This window comes from Saccopteryx leptura, chromosome X (assembly GCF_036850995.1).
Source record: "Saccopteryx leptura isolate mSacLep1 chromosome X, mSacLep1_pri_phased_curated, whole genome shotgun sequence".
Taxonomy (NCBI): Eukaryota; Metazoa; Chordata; class Mammalia; order Chiroptera; family Emballonuridae; genus Saccopteryx; species Saccopteryx leptura.
The window spans coordinates 69,971,320-69,998,698 of record NC_089516.1 but is presented as its reverse complement, the minus strand read 5'-3'; the positions used below and the strand labels follow the sequence as shown (position 1 = coordinate 69,998,698).

Genomic DNA, 27,379 nt, shown 5'->3' with positions numbered 1-27,379 from the left:
TATCTAAACAAAGATTAAGAAAGATCCAAAACATTATGAGTGCTAAAAGGAACATTAGAGATGATCAGTGTAGCCTGGAAGTTTATCTGCTGTGTTTGGAAAATTCCTAGTGACCTGCCTATATATCTAATAAACTGATAGCCAGGGAACTAGGGTATATACTGGATGGGTTATGAAGAGGTAATATGAAGATGAGAGAGTGAAGCATGACACATTCATTTGCATGTACTTTCATTCAGTTACACATTCATTGAACAGGTTCTGAGTGTCAGGAACAACAAAAAAGTAAGATATGGCCTGAGCAGGTGGTAACACCATGGATAGAGCATTGGACTGGGACATGGAGGACCTGGATTTGAAGCCCCGAGGCCGCCAGCTTGAGTGTGGGCTCATTTGGCTTAAGCATAGGCTCACCAGCTTGAGCACAGGGATGCTGGTTTGAACCCAAAGGTCACTAGGTTGAAGCCCAAGTTCGTTGGCTTGAGCTCAACGTTGCTGGCTTGAGTGAGGGCTCATTCAATATGCTGGAGCCCCCTGGTCAAGACACGTATAAGAAAGCAATCAATGAAAAACTAAGGTGCTACAACGAAAAATTGATATTTCTCATCTCTTCCCTTTCCTGTCTGTCCTTATCTGCCCTTCTTTCTGTCTCTCTGTCTCTGTCTCTCTTACGAAAAAAATATGTAAGACATAGATACTGATTTTCAAGAAGTTTGTATCTAAAAATGGAATGAGACAGAGAAATAATAATTACAATGTTAGATGATATATGTTGTAAGAAAAAGGCAAACAGTAATAACAGCTATCAGTTTTTGCACATTTGCTGTATTCCAGGTGCTATGCTAAATATTTATAAATAACAACTCACCTAAAACTCACAATAAATCTCTGTATGGTTATTCTCTTCTTTTTCAGAAAGAGGTGACTGAAGTGCAGAAATGAGGTAGAATTAGGTTATTTGGTCCAAGCAAGTAAATTGTGAGAGAGCAAACCATACAAGATGCTTTGAGAACACAGAAGAAAAGAGTTTTTAAGTGTCCAGCTGAATAGATGAAAGCTTCACAGATACCTGTAACATTTAAACTGGGGGCAGAAAGATAGGAGGAAGAAAGGATGTTAAGTTAAAAGTAGCATCAGGAGAAAGTCTTAGAGACCTGAGAAAAGATCACCTATTCTGGAGAACAGAAGAATGAGTTAATGTAGTTAAAGAGTACTAGGAAAGTAGGTCAGAGCCTGATTGTGAGAGCTGGAACGCCTGACTTGAGTCTGAGCTTCACTCCATAAGTTAATTGGAAAACATTAAAAGTTTGCATGCCAAGAACTCAGACAATTAAATATTTCAGTTGAAAATAACAATGTGACATTCAATGCTTTCATGACTCAAAGAGATGAGAGACCAGACAGAATAGTGGCAGGTTGTTCTCATGGTCCAATGGTCAAAGTGAACATTGATAATCTAGATCATTGAGTCAAACTTTATCCCCTGGAGTTTCTACTATTTGCTTTTAATTCTATCCTCTGAAACTATGCAAACCAATCCAAATCTTTGTTATAAAAGTTTTTATTTTTATTGTTTTTAGAGAGAGGTGAGAAAGAGAGGTGGTGGGGGGAGTGGGAAGCATCCACTCATAGTAGTTGCTTCTTGTATGTACCTTGACTGGGAAATCCTGAGGTTTTGAACTGGGGACCTCAACATTCCAGGTTGATGCTCTATCCATTGTGCCACCACAGTCAGCCCTTTTTAAAAAGGTTTTTTTCCTCGCCACATCATAGGTCTTGATATATTTTCAAGAAATATATCAAGGCTCTTAGGCTCTTTCTATTCTGAGCCTTAGCTTTTTCCATATGGGGATTGTGGTCTCAATGATTTTTAAGTACTTTCTTAGTTGTGATCTTATCATTTCAAGGCACTGTAACCTCAGATTCTTTTTTCATCAGCTAATATTTTGAGAGATAAGAACAGTTCCTCTGTTGTATTTGGATGGAATTGTTTCTTTTTTTCCAAGAGTTGCAAGTGTCTCTTTGGGGTACACTCTAGCTCAGGGTGCCCATTTTCCTTCTGTTCCATTTCAGCAACCATCTCCAGGGACTTTAAAGAAGACAATGTGAGGATGCTGGGCATGCAGATACCTGTAAAGGATATCGAGATACTGACTTCTGTCTTAATTGCCACGGGTGTCATTCTCCTGCTCATTGCTCTGATTCTTGGTGGTGTGGTGTGGTATCAACATCGTCAAAAGAAGTTACGACGCAACAGGAGATCGATCTTGGATGACAGCTTTAAACTTTTGTCCCTCAAGAACTAACAGCTGAATCTTGGAATTGCACATCTGGAATGCTCTCTCAGTAGGCCAAGGACTAACAGCTGTCCCTACTGTCAAAGGGGCATGGGTAATAGACAGGCAAAAGAGGGAATCAAACTTTTCTGGGTATTTTTTAAATTATTTATTTACATAGAAATGCTATACTTTCACTTATTCTTTAAGTGTCTTTGCTCTATAGAGAATCAGGGCTTAGGTAAGTCTCTTATTATGTATCATGAATTTCAACATCTAGATTATATCACTCACTGACACTTGGAAAATCTGGAAATTTCTAAAAACTGATCTTTCTCTTAAAGTACATATCAAGAGTGAAACACATTAGATAGGTGTCTATTACTTTCTAGTAACTAGAAAATTCATTTTGAAACAATGTTAACTGAGCTGTGAAGATAATCAACCTCTAAACTAAAGTCTAAGCACACGAATATGATGGAGGACTGGATGGGGTGAGATTTGAAGATCCAAATTGTATTCTGATTCTCCTTGAAAGGGAATTACTTTGGAAAAGTGGGTGGATAGTGGTTGCCATGAGCACCTTTAACTTCTGAACCTAGAAGCTTCCCAGAAATTCAGTACTCCAAAAATCTGGTACAATCACACTGAAGGAAATTGTGTCTTCTCCATATTTTAAGCAGAATTTGCTGTACATTAAAGTTCTTGTTAACTGGGAGAGTGAACTTAATGACTTTGGTAGCTCCTTCGGCTTCTGGAAAGTTGTTACTGTGATTGAAACAAAGAACAGTCTGTGGTGGGTAGAAAAATGGGTATAGAATGGGTCAGTTTATTTTTTGTGGAGCTTGCAAGCTTGTGTTTTGGGAATGAAAAGGCTGTCCCAAAGGAATTCTCAAAGTCAGAATGTCAGCTATGGTCTTGAGGCCTATATGTGCCAAAAAATCTTTTAAATACTAAGAAAACTTGCTAGAAGAGACTGACCTGTGGTGATACAGTGGATAAATTGTCAACCTGGAATGCTGAGGTTGCTGGTTCAAAACCCTGCACTTGTCTGGTCAAGGCATATATGGGAGATGATGCTTCCTGCTCCTTCCCCCTTTCTCTCTATCTCCCTTTCTCTCTCTCTCTCTCTCTCTCTCTCTCTCTCTCTCTCTCTTGCTCTCTCTCTCTCTCACTCTCCTCTCTAAAATTAATAAATTAAAAAAAAAACAAAAGAAAAGTTGCTAGAAGAAAACAAAGAGCTGAAACATGGCTCAAACCTGTCCACTGGGCAAGGAAAGGTGAACACAGGTCTCATGGACTTTTTGGCAGTTGGGGGTATATGAGGTCTACTTGCAATTTGAGGAGCCTCTTTAAAACACAGAACATTCCCTCTGGCAACTTAAAGCAATATTTTTTTGTCACTTGCAAGTTTAAACCTATTTGAAACTGTGGTAAGAGAGTACACACAGGAAAGGAGGGATGGCATAAGATGTCCAACCATACTACAGTATTCATAATAAAATTTTACATTTCAAGTGGAGAACAGAAGAGGCCTCAGGGTCAGTGAAGATGATATGTGAAAAACAGTGCTTTACATTTTATAAAAAAATATAACATCTGATTGAATTTGACTTATTTGAGTTCAATAAGTGTGCTATTTTGTTTTACATTTGAGTAAACAAAAGATTAAAGAGAGTAAGTGATTTTACCTAAGAACATTCAGCTAGAAGTTGACAGGGAGCCTGACCAGGTGGTGGCACAGTGGATGGAACGTTGGACTGGGATATGAAGATTTGAAAACCTGGAGATTTGAAACCCAGAGGTTTCCGGCTTGAGCGCAGGCTCATCCCACTTGAGTGGGCATTCACCAGCTTGAGCGTGAGGGTTGCCAGCTTGAGCACAGGAACATGACACCATGGTCACTGGTTTGAGCTCAAGATTGCTGACTTGAGCAAGAGGTCACATGCTCTGCTATAGCCCCTCAGTCAAGGCACATATGAGAAAGCAGTCAGTGAACAACTAAGAAGACTAAGGAGCTGCAACAAAGAACTGATGCTTCTCATCTTTCTCCCTTCCTGCTTATCTGTATCTCTCTCTCTCTCTCTCTCTCTCTCTCTCTCTCTAATTCTGTCACACACATAAAATAAAGTTGAGCAGGGATTCAAACCTTCATCTATTTGACTACAAATACCTGTACTATCTTCTTATATCATGGAAACTTCCAGTAATCTCCATATTTTGTGCCCATACTGACTTAACTTTCCTGTTTTCCAAGCCAACCCCCTTACACATTAAATATAAAAACCCCATAATATTGATGTTCAACTGTAATATATGTTGAAGTTTTAAGGGAAAAATGCAGGCTAGAGCTTATTATTCATCTTGGTTTACACTAATGTGGTAACCTCCCGCTTTCTTTCCTCAATTACTTCTAGCACCCTTCCATAGAGTCTCCATGGAGAAAAATTTTGTTTTTAAAATGTAAATTAGGCTTCCACTTCAAATGAGATTCCATAGACTCACCTTTCCATGGAAATGAATAAACCATAGAAATAGTGAAAGAAAAAACAATATAGGACTCAAAAAAAGATAGAAAGAGGTAGACATCCCAGTGAAAAATAAAGCCACAGAGCAATTGATCATCTTTCTTACATCCAACCAAGCAGAATGCAACCAAAGATCAAAAAGAAGTTTCAATGACAACCCCAGGGGATCTTGGAGGCACTGGAAAGAATGATTGAGGAGAAGCCCTTTTGACACCAAGTGGCCAAGATAGGTGGTCCTTATCTCTGTTGGCCAAAACCTCCTCTATCTTAAGGAAAAATTTAACATGGTAATTTGTTTAGCCCAGAAAACATTCTTCATCCATGCAAAGTAGAATACTCCTTTTTCTACCCAGAAATAATAAGTAACTCTAGCAGGGATCAGTAGGAGTTACAGCGACAGTAGAGAAACCAAGCAAAACAAGAAAAGTACAACAAAGTCACTGTCATTGTCATACAAATTATACAAGAACCTGTGTGTTAAGCTTTAAAATTTTTGTTTAATTTTTATTCATTGAATTTATAGAGAGAAGGAAGATAAGTAGATGGATTAGATAGATGATAGATGATAGATAGATGATAGAAATATCAATTTATTGTTACACATTTATGCATTAATTGGTTGATACTTCTATGTGCTCTGGTTGTCAATCAAACCCACAACTTTGGCATGTCAGGGCAACACTCTAACTAATTGAGCTATCTGTCCAGGGCACCTGTGTATTAAACTTAAACAAGATGACTGCCTCTTAAAATAAATTGTTTGAATGTGGCTCAGGGTTTCATTATACCAGAACCAGGAAACTCACAACTTTAATGGGAAAAGACAATCAATAGAAACAAACATTATATGAATCAGATGTTTAAATGACCTGAAAGGGACATTAAAATATTCATTATATTAATGCTGTAACAAACAATAACAAATGTCCTGGAAATAAATTTAAAAAGATAAAAAAATTAGCAAATTAACAAGTTAAAAAAGATAGTATATGGAAAGGATAGAACAGAAAAAAATGAATAACTGAGAAAAACTTCACTGGCTGAGTTCAACAGTTGAGATAACAAAGGATATAAGTAATGAAATTGACCAATCATTAGAACTTAATGCAAATGAAGAACATATTCTGAGTGAACAAAATCCCAGGACCTTTTACAAGAAAATAAATAGATTCAGCATTTATATCATAGAATTCATAAAGGAAAAAAAGGGACTGAAAGAATATTTAAATAAATAATGGCTGAAAAATTTCTAAATTTGTCAAAGATATGTCTACAAATACAAAATTTGAATAAACCAAAAATAGAAAAAAACAAAACAATTTATAGCAAGGCATAATATATTTAATTTCTAAATACCGAAGATAAAAATAAAAACATAATACCATCCAAAGATAAACAACATATTCCTTATAGGGGAACATCAATTTGAATGACTGGGTGTCTATCTAAAGTTTTAGAGGTCAGGAAAAGGTAGCATGACATTTTTCAATTTCTGAAAGAAAAGGATTGTCAATCCCAAATTCTATATCCAGTGAAACTATCATTCAGGAATGCAAAAGAAAAGAAAGACTTCTCAGACTAAGGAAAACTAAACTAATTTTTAATAGTGGAACAACCTATAAAAGTATGGCTCAAAAAATTTGATCAAACATTAAGAACATAATAAAAGAAAAAATCCTGGAATACCAGAAAGGAATAAATACAGAAAAAGCAAAAGTAGGGATGATGATATAAAAGATATGAATATAACTACTACCATACTATACACCTGAAATTAAAACAAAATAATATTGACTGTAAACTAAAAAAATAGAGAAATATAAGATGATAGAAAATGATTTGATGTTGGATGGTAAGCATGCAACACAGTCAGCAACATAAAGGCTATAGAGATGTTCACCAAAACCCGATGTACTCTTGTTGATCAATATCATTCCATCAAACTTGATTTTAAAATTAAAAAAAAATTAAAATAATTAAAAAAGAAAATCAATCAAAAGAATCTAATTGCTATATTAAAAAATACCTCATCAAGAACAACAAAAGACACATTTTTAAACAATCATATTCATTGATAGATCATATACTGAACCTTAAAACAAACATTAGCAAGCTTAAACTAATTCAAATCATTCATACAATGTGTATTCCCTGATGACAATTGAACCAAATTATAAAGTAATAACAGAAAGAAAACAGAGAAATATCTAAGCACTCAGATTTTAAATGACACATTTCTTAGTATCCCGTAAATCAAAGGTGTTTCAAAGGAAATTTTAAAGAATAAAAATTGCTTGAAAATGAAATTAAAACATTTCAAAATTTGTGAGATGCAGCTATTAAAGTGTTAATAAAAAATTTATAAAACTAAAATGCATTAAAATATAGAAAAGGTGTTAAATTAATAAAATAATTTCTACATAATTAAGTTATAAACAGAAGAGAAAATAAACCCAAAGAAAGCAAAAGAAAAAAGAGCATATAGATAAGAATAGAAATAAATAAATATCAAAACAGAAATAGAGTAAACAAATGAAATAAACTAAAAACCACCTAGCTCTTTAAAAAATCAATAAAAATAAAATAGCACCAATTAAACTAACATTACTGACAAAGATAAAAATAGATAAAATACAAAATACAATTATCATAATTGAAGTGGAATACCATTGCAAATCATGCATCTGTTGAAGGTGACATCATTAAGATAGCAACATAGGTAATTCCAACTTCAGCCTTCCTCACAAGAAGACCAGCTAAAAATGATCCATTTACAAAACACCACAGGAAAATCCCAGAACCTGGATGTTAGGTACAATCACCATTATGGACCAGAGAGCTGTAAAAGTATTGTATTATAAAGGTTTATCACCCCTCATTCTTGCTAGAACAACATTACACTGAGATAGACCCACTGGGTTAATGGTTTTTCCAGCAGAAAAAGAAAGCCCAAGGTGGAAATCCAATTACTTCAGAGTTTAAAGATTCTGCTCAGAAGGCCCACACAGCTCTGACCTATGGGGATCACTGGGGAATCTGTGGGACTGAACCAGAAAGGATCAGATAGAACTAGAGAAGGGAGAGGTCTTAATAGCAACCAGCTCTTAGATTTTGATATAACATATCTATGCTTGCAGCAGCACTTTAACAAGATATGAGCCTGTTCTACCCATTTGCAGAGAAAAGCGATGACCCTATCTTGGCAGGAAACTTGGTTGGAAGTTTTGCTTGAATTAAGTAACTGGAAAACTGACCAAAGAGACTATTCTACAGCCTCTCCTGGGCAGAAAAGCTGACTCACAGCTCCACCCAACTGTTGAGTAGAGCCTCAAGAACCAGAATAATCAAAAAGTCCATCTTTCTGCCCCTCAGAGTGGGAAGGCAAGCCAGTACCTCTTTTCAAATGTTGAGTGCAGCCTCTGGACCTAAATGAACATGGAACCTAATCACTTACCCAGTGCATCTTTAAAGCCCTTCTAATAGTCTTTCCAAGCCACAGAGCCTAGCCTACAGTCCAGTCTGATTACTAAACACAGCCAGAAACATGGCCCAACCAAAGGTGATTATGGAGTCCCAGAACATCAGCTTGTTCATTCTTTTCCAGTGAACATTTTCAAGACTAGACCACATCCTGGGCCACAAAACTAACTGTAACAAACTGAAAAAGATTGAAGATATACTAAGCATATTCTTGACCATAATGGTTGGAAATTGTAATTCAACTGCAAAAAAGAAGTGAGGAAACCCATAACTATGTGGACATTAAACAACATACTTCTGAAAAATGACTGGGTCAAAGAAGAAATAGAGGGTGTCTCATGCCAACGCCTTGGAAGGCAGACCGACAGGACAAGCTCTAAATCACAAGATCAAATGTGATGAGAAATAGCCACAAAAATCAAAAGGAGAGACAACACCAAACCTAGACTCAACCAGCTCTACAAACAATACACCCAAACACACAGACATAATGAGAAGACAGAGAAGTGCAATCCAAATGAAACCACAAGAGAAACCTCCAGGAAATGAACTGAGTGGTATGGAAATAATCAAACTTCCAGATGCAGAGTTTAAAATAATGATGGCAAGGATGCTTAGGGATCTTAGAACAACAATGGATGGTCATTACAAACACCTAAATAAAGAAATAGCAAGTATAAAAAAGGACATTGAAATATTAAAAAGAATCAGTCAGAGATGACAAATACAATATCAGAAATGAAGACCACAATGGAAGGAATTAAAAACAGGATAGATGAAGCTGAGGATCGAATCAGCGAGTTGGAGGACAAGTTGAATGAAGGCATGGAAACAGAGCAGAAAAAAGAAAAGAGACTTGAAAATCCTGAGGAAACTCTTAGAGAGCTCTGTGATAACATGAAGAGAAATAACATCTGCATCATAGGGGTTTCTGAAGAAGACGAGAAAGAACAAGGGATAGAGACTTTGTTCAATGATATCATAGCTGAAAACTTCCCCAAATTAATGCAGGAAAAACTCTCACAAGTTCAAGAAGCACAGAGAACTCCATTAAAGAGAAACCCAAAGAAATCTAGACCAAGACACATTGTAATTAAAATACGAAAGCTAAGTGATAAAGAGAGAATATTAAAAGCTGATAGAGAAAAAAAGGCTATCAGCTACAAAGGAGCCCCCATAAGGATAACATCCGACTTCTCAACAGAAACACTTGAGGCCAGAAGGGAATGGCAAGAAATATTCAAAATAATGCAGAACAAGAGCCTACAACCAAAACTACTTTATCCAGCAAGGCAATCATTTAAAAATTGAAGAAGAAGCAAAGAAGAAATAAAAGCAGATATCAAAAGATAAATACAAACAAATGAGAATGATAACACAACATATCAAAACTTATGGAATGTATTGAAAGCAGTAAGGTGGAAGTTTATACCATTACAGGCTTATATGGAGAAACAAGAGAGATCACAAGTAAACAACCTAACATCACATCTGAAAGAACAAAACAAAACAAAACAAAGCAAAAAAAGAACAAAAGCAACCCAGAACTAAGTGAAATAGAGAACAAAAAAATTATAGAAAAATTAATACTACAAAGACCTGATTCTTGAAAAAGATCAACAAAATTGACAGACCTCTGGCTAGACTTATTAAGGAAAAAAGAAAAATGGCTCATATAAACAAAATCTGAAATAAGCCTGACTTGTGGTGGTGCACTGGATAAAGCGTTGACCTGGAAATGCTGAGGTCGTGGGTTCGAAACCCTGGGCTTGCCTGGTCAAGGCACATATGGGAGTTGATGCTTCTAGCTCCTCCCCTTCTCTCTCTCTCTGTCTCTCTCTCCTCTCTCTCCCTCTCTGTCTCTCTCTCTCCTCTCTAAAAATGAATAAATTTAAAAAAATAAAAAATTTAAAAATCTGAAATAAAAGAGGAGAAATTACTACAGACATCAAGGATAAACAAAGCATCAAATAGACTATTATGGAATATTATATGCCACCAAATTTAACAGTCTAGAAAAAACAGATAAGTTGTAAAACTATACAGTATTCATAGACTAGTCACACAAAAAATGGAAAACCTAAATAGACCCATAAGCAGGAAGAAAATTGAAACAACTATCAAAAACTCCCCCAAAATAAATTTGAGGATCAGATGGCTACAGTAGTAAATTCTACCAAACATTTAGGATTTGGTACCTATCTTTCTCAAAATCTTCCAAAATATAGAATAAGAAGCAATACTCCCAAACATGTTTTGTGAGGTCAACATAACCCTGATACTAAAACCTGGCAAGGACAGTACAAAAAAAGAAAACCATAGACCAAACTTTTTACACAGGGGGCCAATTCACTGTCTCTCAGACCGTTGGAGGGCCGGACTATAAAAAAAAACTATGAACAAATTCCTATGCACACTGCACATATCTTATTTTAAACTAAAAAAACAAAATGGGAACAAATACAATATTTAAAATAAAGAACAAGTAAATTTAAATCAACAAACTGACCAATATTTCAATGGGAACTATGCTCCTCTCACTGACCACCAATGAAAGAGGTACCCTTCCAGAAGTGCGGCGGGGGCCAGATAAATGGCCTCAGGGGGCCGCATGTGGCCCGCAGGCTGTAGCTTGGGGACCCCTGCCATAGACCAATATCTCTAATGAATACAGAAGCAAATACTAAAAAAATACTAACAAATCTAATACAATACATTAAAAAATACATCATGATTAAGTAAAATTTATTCCAGTAGCACAAGAATGGTTCTACACACATAAATTTATCAATGTGATATACCACAACAACATAACAAAGAACAATAATTTAATCTTACCAGTAGATGCAAAAAAAGAAATTCAATAAGTACAATATCCTTTTATGTTTAAAACACTCAATAAAATGTGTATAGAAGGAAATTACCTCAAAATAATAAAGGCCATATATGAGAAACCATGAACCAATGAACCAAATATTGAAAAACTGAAGGTTTTACTTCTAAAATCAGGAAAAACACAAGTCTGCTCACTCTCTCCACTCTTATTCAACAGAGTATTGGAATTCTTTTTTTTTTCTTTTTTTTTTTAAATTTAATTTATTAATTAATTTTTTTTTATAAATTTTTATTAATGTTGATGGGATGACATTAATAATTCAGGGTACATATATTCAAAGAAAACATGTCTAGGTTATCTTGTCATTAAATTATGTTGCATACCCCTCACCCAGAGTCAGATTGTCCTCCGTCACCCTCTGTCTAGTTTTCTCTGTGCCCCTCCCCCTCCCCTTAACTCTCTCCCTCCCTCCCTCCTGCGTTCTCACTCCCCCCACCCCTGGTAACCACCACTCTCTTGTCCATGTCTCTTAGTCTCGTTTTTATGTTCCACCAATGTATGGAATCATGTAGTTCTTGTAAATTTAATTTATTAATTAAATTTAATGCAGTGACATTGATAAATCAGGGTACATATGTTGAGAGAAAACATCTCTAGATTATTTTGACATTTGATTGTGCTGTATACCCCTCCCCCAAAGTTAAATTGTCTTCTGTCACTTTCTATCTGGTTTTCTTTGTGCCCCTCCCCTCCCCCAACCCTCTCTCCTTCTTCCCCCATCCCCCCTCCCCCCATCCCCCACCCCTGTTGCCATCACATTCTTGTTCATGTCTCTGAGTCTCATTTTTATGTCCCTTCTATGTATGGATTCATATAGTTCTTAGTTTTTTTTCTGATTTACTTATTTCACTCCGTATAATGTTATCAAGGTCCATCCATGTTATTGTAAAGGGTCCGATGTCATCATTTCTTATGGCTCAGTAGTACTGCATAGTATATATGTACCAAAGCTTTTTAATCCACTCGTCCTCTGACGGACACTTGGGTTGTTTCCAGATCTTCGATATTGTGAACAATGCTGCCACAAACATGGGGGTGCATTTCTCCTTTTCGAGCCGTTCTATGGTGTCCTTGGGGTATATTCCTAAAAGTGGGATAGCTGGGTCAAAAGGCAGTTTGATTTTCAGTTTTTTGAAGAATCTCCATACTGTTTTCCACAGAGGCTGCACCAGTCTGCATTCCCACCAGCAGTGCAGGAGGGTTCCCTTTTCTCCACATCCTCGCCAGCACTTATTCTGTGTTGTTTTGTTGATGAGCGTCATTCTGACTGGTGTGAGGTGATATCTCATTGTGGTTTTAATTTGCATTTCTCTAATGATTAGTGATGTTGAGCATTTTTTCATATGCCTGTTGGCCATCTGTATATTTTCTTTGGAGAAGTGTCTATTCATCTCTTTTGCCCACTTTTGGATTGGATTGTTTATCTTGCTGGTGTTGAGATTTACGAGTTCTTTATAAATTTTGGTTATTAGCCCCTTATCAGATGTATTGTCAAATATGTTCTCCCATTGTGTAGTTTGTCTTTTTATTCTGTTCTTGTTGTCTTTAGCTGTGCAAAAGCTTTTTAGTTTGATATAGTCCCATTTGTTTATCCTGTCTTTTATTTCACTTCCCCATGGAGATAAATCATCAAATATATTGTTCCGAGAGATGTTGGAGAGCTTACTGCCTATGTTTTCTTCTAAGATGCTTATGGTTTCATGGCCTACATTTAAGTCTTTTATCCATTTTGAGTTTATTTTTGTAAGTGGTGTAAGCTGGTGATCTAGTTTCTTTTTTTTGCAGGTAGCTATCCAATTTTCCCAACACCATTTGATAAAGAGGCTGTCTTTACTCCATTGTATTTCGTTGCCTCCTTTGTAAAATATCAGTTGTCCATAGAACTGTGGGTTTATTTCTGGGTTCTCTGTTCTGTTCCATTGATCTATATGCCTGTTCTTATGCCAGTACCAGGCTGTTTTGAGTACAATGGCCTTGTAGTATAACTTGATATCAGGAAGTGTGATACCTCCCACTTTATTCTTCTTTTTTAAGATTCCTGAGGCTATTCGTGTTCTCTTTTGGTTCCATATAAATTTTTGGAATATGTGTTCTATATCTTTGAAGTATGTCATTGGTATTTTAATTGGTATTACATTGATTTTATAGATTGCTTTGGGTAATATAGACATTTTAATGATGTTTATTCTTCCTAACCATGAGCACGGTATATGCTTCCACTTGTTTGTATCTTCCTTGATTTCTTTTATCAATGCTTTGTAATTTTCCAAGTACAAGTCTTTAGTCTCCTTGGTTAAGTTTATTCCTAGGTACTGTATTTTTTTGGTTGTAATAGTGAAGGGGATTGTTTCCTTAATTTCTCTTTCTGACTGTTCATTGTTGATGTATAAAAATGCCTCTGATTTCTGAGTATTGATTTTATATCCTGCCACTTTGCTGAGTTCATTTATCAGGTCCAGTAGCTTTTTGACTGAGACTTTAGGGTTTTCTATATACAATATCATATCATCTGCAAATAATGATAGTTTTATTACTTCTTTTCCAACTTGAATGCCTTTTATTTCTTCTTCTTGTTTGATAGCTGTGGCTAGGACTTCCAGGACCATGTTAAATAAGAGTGGTGAAAGGGGACACCCCTGCCTTGTTCCTGATCTTAAGGGTATTGCTTTTAATTTTTGCCCATTGAGTATGATGTTGGCTGTGGGTTTCTCATAGATGGCTTTTATCATGTTGAGGTATGTTCCCTGTATTCCCACTTTGCTGAGAGTTTTGATCATGAATGGGTGCTGGATTTTATCAAATGCTTTTTCTGCATCTATTGAAATTATCATATGGTTTTTCTCCTTCTTTTTGTTTATGTGATGAATCACATTGATTGATTTACGAATATTGTACCAGCCTTGCCTCCCCAGAATAAATCCCACTTGATCATGGTGTATGATTTTTTCCATATATTGTTGGATCCGGTTTGCTAATATTTTGTTGAAGATTTTAGCATCTATATTCTTCAGAGATATTGGCCTATAATTTTCTTTCTTTGTGTTGTCTTTGCCTGGTTTTGGAATCAGAATTATGCTCGCCTCATAAAAGGAGCTTGGAACTCTTCCTTCCTCTTGAATTTTTTGAAATAGTTTGAGAAAGATAGGAGTTAGATCTTCTTTGAATATTTGGTAGAATTCTGTTGTGAAGCCATCGGGCCCTGGACTTTTCTTTGTTGGGAGTTTTTTGATAACTGTTTCGATCTCCTTTGTTGTAATGGGTCTGTTTAGGTTTTCTGATTCTTCCAGATTGATTTTTGGAAGATTGTATGTTTCAAGGAATTTGTCCATTTCATCTAGGTTGTCTAGTTTTTTGGCATACAGTTCTTCATAGTATTTTCTTACAATATTTTGTATTTCTGTTATGTCAGTTGTTATTTCTCCTCTCTCATTTCTAATTTTATTTATTTGAGTCCTCTCTCTCTTTTTCTTGGTGAGTCTAGTTAAAGGTTCATCAATATTGTTTACCTTTTCAAAGAACCAGCTCCTAGTTTCATTGATCTTCTGTATTGTTTCTTTAGCCTCTATGTCATTTATTTCTTCTCTGATCTTTATTATTTCCTTCCTTCTACTACATTTGGGCTTTACTTGCTGTTCTTTTTCTAATTCTTTTAGATGCAGGGTTAAGTTGTTTATTTGAGCTTTTTCTAGCTTCTGAAAGTGTGCCTGTAGTGCTATGAACTTCCCTCTCAGCACTGCTTTCGCTGTGTCCCATAAATTTTGAGTTGTTGTATGCTCATTGTCATTCGTTTCTAGGAATTTTTTTATTTCTTCTTTGATCTTCTTTAATCCATTCATTATTTAACAACCAGCTATTTAGTTTCCATGTGTTTGAGAATTTTTGAGCTTTTCTGTTGTGATTCATTTCTAGTTTCATGCCGTTGTGATCGGAGAAAGTGCTTGATATGATTTCAGTCTTCTTAAATTTGTTGAGAGCACTTTTGTGCCCTAACATGTGGTCTATCCTAGAGAATGTACCATGAGCACTTGAAAAGAATGTATATTCTGCTGCTTTAGGGTGAAAGGTTCTGAAAATATCTATTAAATCAAGTTGATCTAGTGTTTCCAATAAGTCTGCTGTTTCTTTGTTAATTTTCTTTCTTGAGGATCTATCTAGTGATGATAGTGGGGTATTGAAATCCCCTACTATTATAGTATTGCTGTTGATCTCACCATTTAAATCCATCAAAGTCTGCTTTATATATTTAGGTGCTCCTATATTAGGTGCATAGATATTTATAATAGTTATATCTTCCTGTTGGATTACTCCCTTTATCATTATGTAGTGGCCTTCTTTATCTCTTACTATATTCTTTGTTTTAAAGTCCAATTTGTCTGATATAAGTATTGCTACCCCAGCTTTTTTTTCATTTCCGTTTGCATGAAACGTTTTTTTCCATCCTTTTACCTTCAATCTATGTGTGTCTTTTGTTCTAAGGTGTGTCTCTTGTAGACAACATATGTATGGGTCCTGTTTTCTTATCCACGCAGCTACCCTATGTTTTTTGATTGGATCATTTAATCCATTTACATTTAAGGTTATTATTGATATGTAGTTGTTTATTGCCATTTTCTTCTTTAAAGGTGTATTCCTTTTTTTTTTTCTCTCTATTCTTTTCCCACTTTGATCTGTTTACACCAGGCCCCTTAATATTTCCTGCAGCATTGGTTTGGTTGTAATGAATTCCTTGAGTTGTTTTTTGTCTGGGAAGCTTTTTATTTCTCCTTGGATTTTAAACGATAGCCTTGCTGGATAAAGTAGTCTTGGTTTTAGGTTCTTGTTCTACATTACTTTGAATATTTCTTGCCATTCCCTTCTGGCCTCAAGTGTTTCTTTTGAGAAGTCAGATGTCATCCTTATGGGGGCTCCTTTGTAGGTGATAACTTTTTTTCTCTTGCAGCTTTTAATATTTTCTCTTTATCGCTTAGCTTTGGTATTTTAATTATGATGTGTCTTGGTGTAGGTTTCTTTGGGTTTCTCTTTAATGGAGTCCTCTGTGCTTCTTGGATTTGTGAGAGTTTCTCTTGCATTAATTTAGGGAAGTTTTCAGCTATGATATGATTGAACAATGTCTCTATCCCTTGTTCTTTTTCTTCTTCTTCAGGAACCCCTATGATGCGGATGTTATTTCTCTTCATGTTGTCACAGAGCTCTCTAAGAGTTTCCTCCTACTTTTTGAGTCTTTTTTCTCTTTTCTTCTCGCTTTCATGCCTTCATCCAGCTGTCCTCTAACTCGCTGATTCGATCCTCTGCTCTATCTATCCTGTTTTTAATTCCTTCCATTGTGGTCTTTATTTCTGATATTGTATTTGTCGTCTCCAACTGATTCTTTTTTATACTTGCTATTTCTTTATTTAGGTTTTCAAACTGCTCCTCCATTGTTGTTCTAAGATCCCTAAGCATCCTTACAATCATTATTTTGAACTCCGCATCTGGAAGTTTTATTATTGACATATCACTCAGTTCATCTCTCGAAGGTGTCTCTTGTGATTTCATTTGGATTGCACTCCTTTGTCTTCTCATCTTCTTTTTTTTGTTTGTTTTATTTGTAGAGTTGGTTGAGTCTAGGCTTGGTGTTGTCTGCCTCCAGTTTTCAGTTGTGTTATTTCTAGGTCTTCTTGGGTTGGTATCAGCTATTATTTGTAATCCACTTTTGGATTTGGGCAGCTTTGAAGTCTTGATTTGTTTGTTTTCTTAACAGGTGATAGTCTTGTTAACTGATCTCAGCATGGGGCTTCCTTGGAACTGTAACCAGGAATGCTGTGGTGTAACCTGAGACGCTGAAGGTCCCTTCCACCAACTAATCTCACTGGGGGCTGGGTTTTTTCTCAGCTTCAGTAGGGGGAGGTGTATCTCAGATCTCCATGGAGACCTGAGTTACTGCCCCTCCTCCCCACTTCTTGTTTTCAGCTGTGTCTTGTTGCACTGATTGGAGCTGGATAGATGTCTGGAGATCTCTGATCCGGAAGCACTTCAGCTCTGTTTTGTGAAAGGTTCAGTCCCTCCCCCAGCTATGGCCACCTCCAGCATGAATGAGTCAGCTTTTTTATTTCATTTCTTGCATACCTTAGCCCCTCACAGTCTGTCCCTCTCCCTGTCCTTTCCACTTGGGAGATAAGCTGGTCTTTTCAACCCACCTTGCTCCCTGGTCACCAGGTAAGTGGCTGTGAGCAGTAGTTTCTGCTCTTTTTCCTCTGTGAAATCCTCTCTGGGCTCTCAGCCTCACCCCCCCCTTCCGTTCCTGTAAGCAGAGGAGATTCAGGCACTCCTTACCAGGATTATTGTGGCTTCCTCTTTGCTCCTTGGTTTTTGAGAGCTGTTCTTGCAGTTCAGTGTTGGTTTTTCATGCTGATTTTTCCTAAATTGATTTGTATTCCAGTTTGGTTTTGAGAGCTGGGCATCTGTGTGTCCGCCTACACCGCTGCCATCTTCCAGAATCTCTGGAATTCTTAAGTAGAGCAATCAGGCAAGAAAAAAAAATAAAAGGCATCCATACTGGGAAAGAAGAAAAAAAAGTATCACTTTTTGTAGATGACTGTCTATAGAAAACCTCAAAGACTCCACTGAAACACTATTAGAAACAATAAACCAATACAATAAAGTCATAGGATACACAATCAATATACAAAAGTCTAATGTTTTCCTGTACACCAACAATGAAACATCAGAAAATGACTAAAAGAACTAATTCTTTTTACAATTACAACAACAAAAAAATAAAATACCTAGGAATAAACTTAACAAAGGATGTGAAGGACCTATGTACTGAAAATTACAAATCATTACAGAAAGAAATTGAAAAGGACACAATGATGTGGAAAAATATTCTGTGTTCATGGATTGGAGAATTACCCAAAGCAATATTCAAATTTAACCCAATCCTCATTAAAATCCCAAAATCATTTTTTAAGGAAATACAACAAATCATCAGGTTTGTATGGAACCATAAAAAATCTTGAATAGTCAAAGCAATCCTGAGAGAAATGAACAAAGAAGGAAGTACCACACTACCTGACTTCAAATTATACTACGGAGCCACAATAATCACATTAGGGTTTTAATTAACACTTTTCGGATGACTAATGACTTTAGTATCTTTTTTGCACTTATACATTTATATAGTTTTTGAAAAATATATATATATATATTTTATCCATATTTATGCTGTGTTTATATTTTTATTGTTAATTTGGAAGAATTCTTTATGTATTTTGATCAAAAGTCCCTTATCAGATGGATGACTTACAAAAATTATTTACCATTCTGTGAGTTGTCTTTACATGCTTTTGATGTTGTTCTTTGAATCACAAATGTTTTCATTTGTTTTGGAATTTATTTTTTTTCCATATGCTTTGTTTCATATCTAAAAATTTATCTGTTAATGAAATGTCATGAAGATTTGCTTCTATATTTTTTCTATGAGTTATATCATTTTAAACCTATTATATGCCTGTTATTTTAAATATATTCTATGCTTTTTATGATGAAATTATAATACATTACTTTTCTGCATTAATTGAGGTAATCATATGCTTTCCCCCCATTTTTTATTAATGTGATATATAACACTGATTTTCTATATTGGAACATTGTCGGAAATCTCACATGGTCACAGTGTGCAATTCTTTTAGTATTCTGATAAATCTGGTTTGCTTGTATAATGAAGATTTTGTATCTATACATATGTTTGTATATTAAAAATATATTGGTCTGTAGTTTTCATATCTTGTGATATCTGTCTGATTTGGTTGCATCTGGCTTCAAATCATTAGTTAGAGATGTTCCCTCCTCTTGTATTTTTTATAAAATTTATAAAAAATTAGTATCAATTTTCTTTATGTTTGAAAGCATTTATCATGAAGGCATATGATCCTGATATTTTCTTAGCTGGGAAGTTTTTGATCAATAATTTAATCTTTGTATTTGTTATAAATTGATTCAAAATCTGTATTTTTTTGTGTGTAAGTTTTGCATATGTGTATAAAAATTTGTCCTGTTAAACTAATTTGTCTTACTACTGATTATCGTATTCTCTTGGAACTCATTTTATTTTTGCAAAGTCAGAATTGATGTTTATGCTTTTATTTCTAGCTACTATTCTGAGTCTTGTGGGATTTATTTTCCCAGTTTAAGGTTAATAAAAATGTTGCACAATTTTGCTGAACTTTTTATAAAGCCAAATTTAGTTTTGTGAATTCTCTTTATTGTGTTCTATTTTCTATTTCATTTATCTCTATTCAAATTATTCTTTGTGTTTTTATTTCTTTGCATTTTTTTTTAATTTTATTTTTTTAATGGGGTGACATGAATAAATCAGGATACATATATTCAAAGATAACAAGTCCAGGTTATCTTGTCATTCAATTATGTTGCATACCCACAACCCAAAGTCAGATTGTCCTCTGTCACCTTCTATCTTGTTTTCTTTGTGCCCCTCCCCACCCCCTTTCCCTCTCCCATTCCCTCCTCCCCCCTGTAACCACCACACTCTTATCAATGTCTCTTAGTTTCACTATTATGTCCCACCTACGTATGGAATAATACAGTTCCTGGTTTTTTCTGATTTACTTATTTCGCTTCGTATCATGTTATCAAGATCCCACCATTTTGCTGTAAATGTTCCGATGTCATCATTTCTTATGGCTGAGTAGTATTCCATAGTGTATATGTGCCACATCTTCTTTATCCAGTCATCTATTGATGGGCTTTTTGGTTGTTTCCATGTCCTGGCCACTGTGAACAATGCTGCAATAAATATGGGGCTGCATGTGTCTTTACGTATCAATGTTTCTGAGTTTTTGGGATATATACCCAGTAGAGGGATTGCTGGGTCATAAGGTAGTTCTATTTTCAGTTTTTTGAGGAACCACCATACTTTCTTCCATAATGGTTGTACTACTTTACATTCCCACCAACAGTGTATGAGGGTTTCTTTTTCTCCACAGCCTCTCCAACATTTGCTATTACCTGTCTTGCTAATAACAGCTAATCTAACAGGTGTGAGGTGGTATCTCATTGCCGTTTTGATTTGCATTTCTCTAATAGCTAAAGAAGATGAGCATCTTTTCATATATCTGTTGGCCATTTGTATTTCTTCCTGGGAGAAGTGTCTATTCATATCCTCTTCCCATTTTTTTATTGGATTGTTTGTTTGTTTGTTGTTGAGTTTTATGAGTTCTTTGTATATTTTGGATATTAGGCCCTTATCTGAGCTGTTGTTTGAAAATATAATTTCCCATTTAGTTGAATTTCTGTTTATTTTGTTATCAGTTTCTCTTGCTGAGAAAAAACTTCTTTGTCTGATGTAGTCCCATTCATTAATTTTTGCCTTCACTTCTCTTGCCTGTGGAGTCAAATTCATAAAATGCTCTTTAAAACCCAGGTCCATGAGTTGAGTACCTATGTCTTCTTCTATGTACTTAATTGTTTCAGGTCTTATGTTTAGATCTTTGATCCATTTTGAGTTAATTTTTGTACAGGGGGAGAGACTGTAGTCCAGTTTCATTCTTTTGCATGTGGCTTTCCAGTTTTCCCAGCACCATTTATTGAAGAGGCTTTCTTTTCTCCATTGTGTGTTTTTGGCCCCTTTATCAAAAATTATTTGACTATATATATGTGGTTTTATTTCTGGACTTTCTATTCTGTTCCATTGGTCTGAGTGTCTATTTTTCTGCCAATACCATGCTGTTTTGATTGTCGTGGCCCTATAATAGAGTTTGAAGTCAGGTATTGTAATGCCCCCAGCTTCATTCTTTTTCTTTAGGATTGCTTTGGCTATTCGGGGTTTTTTATAGTTCCATATAAATCTGATGATTTTTTGCTCTATTTCTTTAAAAAACGTCATTGGAAGTTTGATGGGAATTGCATTAAATTTGTATATTGCTTTGGGTAATATAGCCATCTTGATTATATTTATTCTTCCTAGCCAAGAACAAGGTATATTCTTCCATCTCATTATATCTTTTTCGATTTCCCTTAACAATGGTTTATAGTTTTCATTATATAAGTCCTTTACATTCTTTGTTATGTTTATTCCTAAGTATTTTATTTTTTTTGTTGCAATCGTGAAGGGGATTATTCTTTTGAGTTCGTTCTCAGTTGTTTCATTGTTGGCATATAGAAAGGCTATTGACTTCTGTATGTTAATTTTGTATCCTGCGACCTTACTGTATTGGCTTATTGTTTCTAGTAGTCTTTTTGTGGATTCTTTGGGGTTTTCGATGTATAGGATCATATCATCTGCAAAAAGTGATACCTTTACTTCTTCTTTTCCGATATGGATGCCTTTTATTTCTTTGTCTTATCTGATTGCTCTGGCTAGAACCTCTAGTACCACATTAAATAAGAGTGGAGAGAGTGGACAACCCTGTCTTGTTCCTGATTTAAGGGGGAAAGCCTTCAGTTTTAGTGCCATTTAATATGATGTTAGCTGATGGTTTATCATATATGGCCTTTATCATGTTGAGATATTTTCCTTCTATACCCATTTTGTTGAGAGTCTTAAATATAAAATTGTGTTGTATTTTATCGAAAGCGTTTTCTGCGTCTATTGATAAGATCATGTGGTTTTTATTCTTTGTTTTGTTGATATGGTGTATTACGATAACCGTTTTACGTATGTTGAACCATCCTTGAGATTCTGGGATGAATCCCACTTGATCATGATGTATTATTTTTTTAATATGTTGTTGTATTCGATTTGCTAGTATTTTGTTTAGTATTTTAGCATCTGTATTCATTAGAGATATTGGTCTGTAGTTTTCTTTTTTTGTGCCATCCTTGCCTGGTTTTGGTATGAGGGTTATGTTGGCCTCATAAAATGTGTTTGGAAGTATTGTTTCTTCTTCAATTTTTTGGAAGACTTTGAGTAGAATAGGAACCAAGTCTTCTTTGAATGTTTGATAAAATTCGCTGGTATACCCGTCAGGGCCTGGACTTTTATTTTTGGGGAGGTATTTAATGGTTTTTCTATTTCTTCTCTACTGATAGGTCTGTTTAGGCTTTCTGCTTCTTCTTGACTCAGTCTAGGAAGGTTGTATTGTTCTAGGAATTCATCCCTTTCTTCTAGGTTGTTGAATTTAGTGGCATAAAGTTTTTCATAGTATTCTACAATAATTCTTTGTATATCTACGGTGTCCTTGGTGATTTCTCCTCTTTCATTTTGGATTTTGTTTATATGAGTTCTTTCTCTTTTTTCCTTGGTAAGTCTTGCCAAGGGTTTGTCAATTTGTTGATCTTTTCAAAGAACCAGCTCCTTGTTCTATTAATTTTTTCTATAGTTTTTCTGTTCTCTAATTCATTTATTTCTGCTCTGATTTTTATTATCTCCTTTCTTCGGCTTGTTTTGGGTTGTCTTTGTTCTTCTTTTTCTAGTTCCTTAAGGTGGGAAGTTAAGTGGTTCACTTGGGCTCTCTCTTGTTTGTTCATATATGCCTGAAGTGATATGAACTTCCCTCTTATTACTGCTTTTGCTGCATCCCATAGATTCTGATATGTCGTATTGTCATTTTCATTAGTCTGTATATATCTTTTGATCTCTGCACTTATTTCTTCTTTGACCCATTCATTTTTTAAAAGTATGTTGTTTAGTTTCCACATTTTTGTGGGATTTTTTTCCTCTTTTTTGCAGTTGAATTCTAGTTTCAAGGCTTTATGATCAGAAAATATGCTTGGTACAATTTCAATTTTTCTGAATTTGCTGATGTTGTTTTTGTGGCCCAACATATGATCAATTCTTGAGAATGATCCATGTACACTGGAGAAAAATGTATACTCAGTCACTTTGGGATGAAATGTCCTGTAGATGTCTATCATATCCAGGTGCTCTAGTGTTTTGTTTAAGGCCACTATGTCTTTGTTGATTCTCTGTTTGGATGACCGATCTAGAGCCGTCAGCGGTGTATTGAGGTCTCCAAGTATGATTGTGTATTTGTCAGTTTTTGTTTTAAGATCAATAAGTAGCTGTCTTATATATTTTGGTGCTCCTTGGTTTGGTGCATATATATTAAGAATTGTTATGTCTTCTTGATTCAGTGTCCCCTTAGCCATTATGAAATGGCCATTTTTGTCTCTGAGTACTTTTCCTGTCTTGTAGTCAGCATTATCCAATATGAGTATTGCTACACCTGCTTTTTTTTGGATGTTATTTGCTTGCAGTATTTTTTTCCAGCCTTTCACTTTGAATTTGTTTTTATCCTTGTTACTTAGATGAGTTTCCTGTAGGCAGCATACAGTTGGATTTTCTTTTTTAATCCATTCTGCTACTCTGTGCCTTTTATTGGTGAGTTTAATCCGTTTACATTTAGTGTAATTATTGATACTTGTGAGTTCCCTATTGCCATTTTATATCTTGCTTTCTGTTAGTTTTGTGTCTTGTTTGATCCTTCTCTTTCGTTTTTCTATCTTTTGTTTTTATTTGGTTGTATTCCATACATCTTTCCTCTGTTGCTATCTTTTTTATCTCATGTGCTTCTGTGGTGGTTTTTTCAATGGTGGTTACCTTTGAGTAATGAAAAGGGTCTCTACCCTGTTTATTATAGCGAACTATTTTGTGAGTACTTTTGCACTCCATCGTCCTTTGCTACTGTTAATCTCTATCTTCTCCCCCTCTTTCTTTTTGTTGTTGTCACAGTTTAAATTTGGTTTTATTGTGTTCTTCTTGGAGCTTTTACTTGTGGCTCTGTTTTTTTTTTTTTTTGTTCTTTGTGTCTGATTGGAGAACCCCCTTTAGTAATTCCTGGAGTGGGGGTTTTCTGATGATAAATTCTCTCATCTTTTCTGTATCTGTGAATGTTTTTATTTCTCCTTCATATTTGAAGGATAGCTTTGATGGGTATAGTATTCGTGGCTGAAAGTTCCTCTCTTTCAGGACTTTAAATATTGGGGTCCACTCTCTTCTAGCTTGTAGAGTTTCTGCTGAGAAATCTGATGATAATCTAGTGGGCCTTCCTTTATATGTTGTATTCTTCTTTTCCCTGGCTGCCTTGAGAATTTTTTCTTTGCTGTTGGTTTATGTCAATTTCATTATGATATGCCTTGGAGTAGGTTTGTTGGGGTTAAGAAAACTCGGAGTTCTGTTTGCTTCTTGAACTTGAGGCTTTAGTTCTTTCCACAGGCTTGGGAAGTTCTCATCTATTATTTGTTTGAGTATGTTCTCCATTCCATTTTCTCTCTCTTCTCCCTCTGATATACCTATTATTCTTATGTTATTCTTTTTGATGGATTCAGATAATTCTTGTAGGGCTATCTCATTTTTTTTAATTTTTGAGTCTCTTTCTTCTTCTCTCTGTTGTGCCTCAAGTTGCTTGTCTTCTATTTCACTAATCCTCTCTTCTATCTGACCTGTTCTATTAGCTAAGCTTGTTACTTCGTTTATCAGCTCGTGAATTGAGTTTTTCATCTCTGTTTGATTTGTTTTTATAGTTTCAATTTCCTTGGACATATATTCTTTGTGTTCATTGAGTTGTTTTCTGAGCTCCCTAAATTGCCTTTTGTGTTTTCTTGTATATCTCAGAGGATTTTTAGGAGTTCTATCTTGAATTCTCTGTCATTTAGCTGCAAGGTTTCCAATATATTAAATTTTTTCTCCATAGATTTTTCCTCATCTAGCTGTGTTACCTCTCTTTCTTTTGTATCCATGATATTCGATTTTCTCTTCCTTAATGGCATCTGAGGGTGGTTTTGTTGATAGTATTAATGAAATTTAATAAAGAATAAAAAGTTAAAAAAATAATAAAAAAATAAAAAATCGAAAATAGTTGTTTTTTTTTTAAAAAAAAATTAATAAGGAAATAAAAAAAATAAAATAAAATAAAAATTTTTAAAAAAGGAAATTATCCCCCCCTCCTTTTTTCCTCTCCTCTCCTCTCCCCTCTTTCTTGAGAAAATCTTGTGGTGAACTGTGAATTATAACAAACAATGCCTGTGATGGAGGGCCTGAATTGGGGAAAAGTAATAAAGGGGGAAAAAAAAGAAAAAAAAAAGAGCGTATGGACCCACAAAAAGCAAATAAGGAAAAAATTTGGGTCAAGAATAAAATGATTTGCTTTTAGGTGTTGGTTGTCTAAGAGTTATGATGAGAGGAATAAGAGGAAAATGGAAAAATGGGGGGACAAATTAAAAAATTACTATTGTATTTAGTGGAACAAGAACTAGATAAAATAGAGAGCCAGGGATGGGAGCACTGCTAGTGAGTTAAAAAGGTGAAGTAAAAACCCCCCAAAATGCCACAAATATAAGTTTGAGTCCCAGATAAGATAATTTGTTTGTTATTGAGGTTTGAATGAGAGGAGATGTAAAGGAGAAAGGAAGAAACTAATATAGAGGGAGAAAAGAAGGAGAGAGATCAAAAAAGACGGAACCACTAAAAGAAGAAAAAAGAAAGGAGAGAGAGAGAGAGAGAGAGTTAAGGGTTTTGGAGTGCAACCCTCATAGAGAGAAAGGAAGAGAAGAGAAAAGATAATGGAAGATGTAACACTTATGGCTAGTGTAGTTCAAGGAGAGGAGAGAGTAAGACTGGCAGAGAGTTAAATGACCAAATTGGAGGAGGAAAAAAAGTATCAAGAATGAAGATAAGAGAAATAAACGAACAAATATAATAAAATGGGATAGGTTATAAAGTCTGCCGATTATTCTTGATTTTGAGAGGTTATCTTCTTGCTTTTTCTTTTCTCTCCCTCTTCCTGGTCGGTGACTCTGTACCCCGGGTTCTGCCCCTTTGGCACGCTCAGGTAGAGGTTTGCAGTTGATAAGTCTCTATGGCAATGTCATGTATTGTGCTTTAGTCTCGTTGGCAGTCGAGGCTCATTAGCATTTATAGGTTCCGACAGTGAGAGAGTCCGTGTTCCTGGAGCCTTTCTCCTAGTCTTTCCTTCCTCAATTAGTAGCCTGATAATCCAGCTATGGGGTTGCTGCTGCCTCTGCCTGGATAGTAAGAGGCTGAAAGAGCTGGCAACTCCCCACTCTATTTCCACTCAGCACAGGGCTCTGGGTAAGGCTCAGTCAGTCAGAGCTGCTAGCATAATCAGGCGGGCTTTCCGCCCACTCAAAGACCTCTGGCTCTGTCTGCCACTCTGTCCGGTAACACAGGCGGGCACCCACTTCCGGGGCGCTTGGAGAAAACTCTCACTCACTGGCTGCGCGCGCAGACCAGGATATCCGGCCAGCAGTCTCACGCTCTGAGTGAAACCCCCAACCGCAGGGAAAAGTTGCAGCGTTGGAATTGAGTCTCGCTCCGTCCCCGTGCGCGACTTTTGCAAGGCGCTGGGGCGGCCAGAGATTCTGCTTTGGCCCACACAAAGGCCCCTGACTCTGCCCCTCTGTGCAATAACATGGGCGCGCACTGCCGAGGCACTCGGAGGAATCTCTCATTCACTATCTGCGCGCGCAAACCAGGATATGAGGCCGGCCGCGTTTCCCTCTGAGTGAAACCCCCTCCAGCACGGAAAATCTCCACCGTTGGAATTAGTTCTCACTCCCTTCCATGCGTGGCTTTCCCAGGGCGCTGGGGCTGCCCAGAGACTCTGCCCTCGGCCCACAGAAAGGCCTCTGAACCTGCCTCTCCGTGGGGCAATACAGGCACCCACTCTCAGGGCCTAGGAAGAAATCTCTCGCCCACTAACTGTGCGCACGCCGACCAGGAGACAGGGTAAAATGGCCGCCCCGCTTGTCTTTCTTTGTTTGGATTTGGCACGAGTGTTAGCTTGTATTGCCCGGGTTGCCACAGGATCAGTTTTTCCTCAGCTTGGATCTCCGTGCCACAGCCTGGTTCGGCCGTTTGTGCCGCGGCCTGGATCTATTCACCCCCTTTGCCCGCCTCAGTTTCTATATTCACAGTTACCAGAGAAAGCCGCCCTGTTTAGGTTAGTGAGGAAGGCGGAGCATTTCTTACTCCCTATTTCCTTCGGGGTTTGGTTATATATTTAGCCAATTTTTCACTCGACCATAACTTTGGGTGAATTGTGAAGCATCTGGAGGCTCCAAGTATAGATTTTTCTGTTTCTGGTTGAAGATCTTGTTGAGTTTTGGGGGAGATTTATCGGTATCGCTTCCTACCCCGCCATTACTCTGATGTCATCCCTTCTATTTCTTTGCTTTTTTTCCAGGTTTGTAAGGTATCAGGTATTACTACTGATTTGAGATCTTTCTTTTAATTTTATTAG

The 27,379-nt window shown here is 36.2% G+C and overlaps 1 protein-coding gene across 10 annotated transcripts in view; it reads left to right on the top strand.

Moving 5' to 3' along the window:
- Positions 1 to 27,379, top strand: part of HEPH (hephaestin) — a 104,548-nt gene that overhangs the window by 72,507 nt on the left and 4,662 nt on the right. For 9 of the 10 annotated variants that reach the window (XM_066357320.1, XM_066357318.1, XM_066357317.1 and 6 more), the window contains one exon: positions 2,074 to 2,994. The exons of the other annotated variant lie outside the window; for it this stretch is intronic. In XM_066357320.1, the coding sequence (XP_066213417.1) occupies positions 2,074 to 2,306 (233 nt within the window). In that variant the 3' untranslated portion in view covers positions 2,307 to 2,994. Of the gene's footprint in view, positions 1 to 2,073; positions 2,995 to 27,379 lie in introns of those variants that run through there. 10 annotated transcript variants of the gene reach the window in all.